This window comes from Ascaphus truei, chromosome 13, assembly GCF_040206685.1.
Source record: "Ascaphus truei isolate aAscTru1 chromosome 13, aAscTru1.hap1, whole genome shotgun sequence".
Classification (NCBI taxonomy): domain Eukaryota; kingdom Metazoa; phylum Chordata; class Amphibia; order Anura; family Ascaphidae; genus Ascaphus; species Ascaphus truei.
Genome location: NC_134495.1, coordinates 35,978,827 through 35,983,872, shown reverse-complemented (window position 1 = coordinate 35,983,872; position 5,046 = coordinate 35,978,827). Strand labels below are relative to the sequence as shown.

At 35.2% G+C, this 5,046-nt stretch overlaps 1 protein-coding gene across 1 annotated transcript in view; it reads right to left on the bottom strand.

Moving 5' to 3' along the window:
• Positions 1-3,231, bottom strand: part of CARMIL3 (capping protein regulator and myosin 1 linker 3) — a 139,829-nt gene extending 136,598 nt beyond the window's left edge. Inside the window, 1 exon segment of the mRNA XM_075567998.1 lies at positions 3,164-3,231. Coding sequence (XP_075424113.1) covers positions 3,164-3,203 — 40 coding nt within the window. The 5' untranslated portion in view covers positions 3,204-3,231.
• Between the last annotated feature and the right edge of the window lie 1,815 nt (positions 3,232-5,046).

Sequence of the window (5,046 nt, the reverse complement as noted above, 5' to 3'; positions counted from 1 at the left end):
AGACACAGATAGATACACATAGATAGATACACATAGATAGATACACATAGATAGATAGAAAGATAGATAGAGATAGAAAGATAGAGATAGATAGATAGATAGATAGAAAGATAGATAGATAGATAGATAGATAGATAGATAGATAGATAGATAGATAGATAGATAGATAGATAGATACACTGATATTTGGATGGATAGATGGATAGACAGATGCACACACACACCTTGCAGGGAGCATCAGTACTATATGGTGTGTGTGTGTGTGTGTGTGTGTGTGTATACAAACATGGATAGATAGATAGATTGATTGATTGATACACACACAGACGATAGATAGATAGATAGATAGATAGATAGATACACAGATAGATAGATAGATAGATAGATAGATAAATAGATAGATAGACATAGATAAACACAGATAGATAGACATAGATTGACATAGATAGACATAGATAGACATAGATAGACACAGATAGATACACATAGATAGATACACATAGACACAGATAGATACACATAGATAGATACACATAGACACAGATATATACACATAGATAGATACACATAGATAGATACACATAGACACAGATAGATACACACAGATAGATACACATAGATAGATACATATAGATAGACATAGATAGATAGATAGATAGATAGATAGATAGATAGAGAGAGAGAGAGAGAGAGAGAGAGAGAGATAGATAGATAGATAGATAGATAGATAGATAGATAGATAGATAGATACACTAATATATAGATGGATGGACAGATACACACACCTTGCAGAGATCAGTACTACAGTATATATACATATCTATATGGTGTGTGTGTATGTGTATACAGACATGGATAGATAGATAGATAGATAGATACACAGAGAGATAGATAGATACACTGATATTTGGACGGATAGATGGATAGACAGATGCACACACACACACACCTTGCAGGGAGCATCAGTACTATATGGTGTGTGTGTGTATGTGTATATAGATAGATAGATAGATAGATAGATAGATAGATAGATAGATAGATAGATAGATAGACACAGACACACATCTTGCAGGGATCAGTACTATATATACATATCTATATGGTGTGTGTGCGTGTGTGTGTGACATATATACAGTAGGTAGGTAAATAGATAGACAGATAGACAGATAGATACAGTAAATAGATGCACACACCTTGCAGGGCTCTGTACTATATATATATATTGATTGATTGACAGATAGATAGATACAGATAGATACACACATACACCTGGCAGAGCTCTGCAGGGTTCAGTACTATAATATATATATATATATATATATATATATATATATATATATATAGATAGATAGATAGATAGATAGATAGATAGATAGATATATATATATATATATATATATATATATATATAGCTCTGTGTGTGTATAGATAAGATACAAAGATACATTGATAGATAGATACAGTAAATAGATACACACATCTTGCAGGGCTCAGTACTATATATACATATCTATATGCTGTGTGTGTGTGTGTGTGTGTGTGTGTTTATAAAGACACAGATAGATAGAGATACAAATCGATGCACAGATAGTGACATACACACATACAGTTAGATACACATACACCTTGCAGGGTCCTGCAGGGATCCGGTTTATACGTACTGTAGATACAGTACAGAAAATAGATACACACACCTTGCAGGGCTCAGTACTATATATACTGTATATACATATCTATATGCTGTGTGTGTATGTACAGACAGACAGACAGACAGATAGATAGATAGATAGATAGATAGATAGATAGATAGATAGATAGATAGATAGATAGATAGATAGATAGATACACAGATAGATAGATAGATACACAGATAGATAGATAGATAGATAGATAGATAGATAGATAGATAGATAGATAGATAGATAGATAGATAGATAGACACAGACACACATCTTGCAGGGATCAGTACTATATATACATATCTATATGGTGTGTGTGCGTGTGTGTGTGACATATATACAGTAGGTAGGTAAATAGATAGACAGATAGACAGATAGATACAGTAAATAGATGCACACACCTTGCAGGGCTCTGTACTATATATATATATTGATTGATTGACAGATAGATAGATACAGATAGATACACACATACACCTGGCAGAGCTCTGCAGGGTTCAGTACTATAATATATATATATATATATATATATATATATATATATAGATAGATAGATAGATAGATAGATAGATATATATATATATATATATATATATATATATATATAGCTCTGTGTGTGTATAGATAAGATACAAAGATACATTGATAGATAGATACAGTAAATAGATACACACATCTTGCAGGGCTCAGTACTATATATACATATCTATATGCTGTGTGTGTGTGTGTGTGTGTGTGTGTGTGTTTATAAAGACACAGATAGATAGAGATACAAATCGATGCACAGATAGTGACATACACACATACAGTTAGATACACATACACCTTGCAGGGTCCTGCAGGGATCCGGTTTATACGTACTGTAGATACAGTACAGAAAATAGATACACACACCTTGCAGGGCTCAGTACTATATATACTGTATATACATATCTATATGCTGTGTGTGTATGTACAGACAGACAGACAGATAGATAGATAGATAGATAGATAGATAGATAGATAGATAGATAGATAGATAGATAGATACACAGATAGATAGATAGATAGATACACAGATAGATAGATAGATAGATAGATACACAGATAGATAGATAGATAGATAGATAGATAGATAGATAGATAGATAGATAGATAGATAGATAGACACACAGACTGATAGATAGGGTACAGACATACTGTAGAAACACATACACACACACACCTTGCAGAGCTCAGCACTCTATATACATATCTATATGGTGTGTGTGTGTTTGTGTATAGAGACACAGATAGATAGAGACACAGATACAGACAGATACATAGATTCAGATAGATATACACACACACCTTGCAGAGCTCAGCACTCTATATACATATCTATATGGTGTGTGTGTGTGTGTGTGTGTGTGTGTGTGTGAGTATTTGTGTATAGAGACACAGATAGATAGAGACACATATACAGACACAGATACATAGATTCAGATAGATATATACACACACACCTTGCAGAGCTCTGCAGGGATCAGTATTCAGCTGGCTCATGGCTGCTGCATTTCCTGCTCTGTCATATCTTCATCTGCAGCTCCTGTGCGCAGAATGTGTGTGTGTCATATACAGTATGTATATGTGTGTGTGTGTGTGTGTGTGTGTGTGTGTGTGTATATATATATATATATATATATATATATATATATATATATATCTATATCTATATCTATATCTATATCTATATATATGCACATACACTGTTATATATATATATATATATATATATATGAATAATACCTCTACATATATATATATATATATATATATATATATATATATATATATATATATAATATATTTATGTGTGTGTGTGTGTGTGTGTGTGTGTGTGTATATATATATATATATATATATATATATATATATACAAACACACATATACACAGTGATATATATATATACATACATACATACACACACACACATGTATATATACTGTATGTGTTTTATATATGTGTTAACAGCGGGCATTAGCTTATAAGGGTTTCATGTAAAAATGGATTTCACGCAAAAGGGGACACAGTGTGCTCGTGTGTGTGTGTGTATATATTTAAAATCAAAAATGAATAGACGATACTGTTCTTTGGCTAACAAAATGCTTTTATTTGTGCGAGCTTTCGAGACACACTGATCTCTTCTTCCGGCGATGTTACAATGGGTAAAGCAAGAAAGGTTTTTACTTTAAACAGCCTGGAATGTATCTGGGACTGAAGCCTACTGTATCCCTCCCCCTGTGCAGTATGTGATTTATGACATAGGCTGCGATTATACAGCCGAACTGCAGGGTGCGTGCGTGCGTGCATCTGTGACATCACAATAGCGACGTCACAGAGCGACGTGTACAAGCACATGCTACGGTGCGCGTGGCTGTAGGCTGAAATCTGTTTTTTGATTGGACAGTCGGAAACAAAAAACTAATTTTGAAAACGCTGCACCTGCAGCCCGCCTTGCTGTTGAATGCGGGGAGACCGTCGCATTTGGTTTATGCAGTTTTCACGGAGCAATCAACCTTGTTTTTGAGCCACGCAGTGTCGCTACGGGCGACACCACAGGTGTTTTTCTGTATAATCGCAGACTTAAAGTGTTAAATGGTCCCCTGAATGCTGGTGATGTGTGTGTGTGTGTGTGTGTGTGTGTATGTGTCACAGGAGACCAATACTTTTAACACCTTAATACCCGGATCCTTTGATTGAGCAAAGCAAGGGATAAAATAAATTGTAATTTATTTACAGAATGAACATACACAGCTTGATTTACAATTACAACGAAAAATGAACTTACTAGTTACGCTGTTAGGTCTGGTTACAGGATGGATCTTTCACTGTATGACGAATCTTATTACATGATGGAACTGCTTCCCCATGGGCTGCAGGGTCTTTATGCACTATATAGGCCTATACTTAACCCATGCAGCCAATCTACTCAGTGGGAATAATTCCTTAACCCTATCACGGAGTTGCCAATACTTTGCAAACCTTGCAGAGAGGCTTCTGAGCCTGCTCTGGGCATGTGCCAACTTTGCACCTTGGCCGCTTAACATTTGAGGCCCGTCCACTCTACCTGGCGCAGCTCAGTCAGGGGAGAGCAGCCATTTGCCAGGGTAGCTTTGAAATTCTCTTCCTTGCTAACCAAAGGTTTAACACCTCCATATCCTGGATCACCTTTGAAGCTGTTGCTAACAAAAGGTTTAACACTCCCATATCCTGGACTGCCTTTGCAGCTTGGAGTAGCCACTCTGTCTCTGGCGGTGTTAGATGAAAATCCCGATATGCCTAACATTTTGGTACAATTAAAATAGGGAACTTAATTCATCCATTGTTTATCTAACTCTATAAAA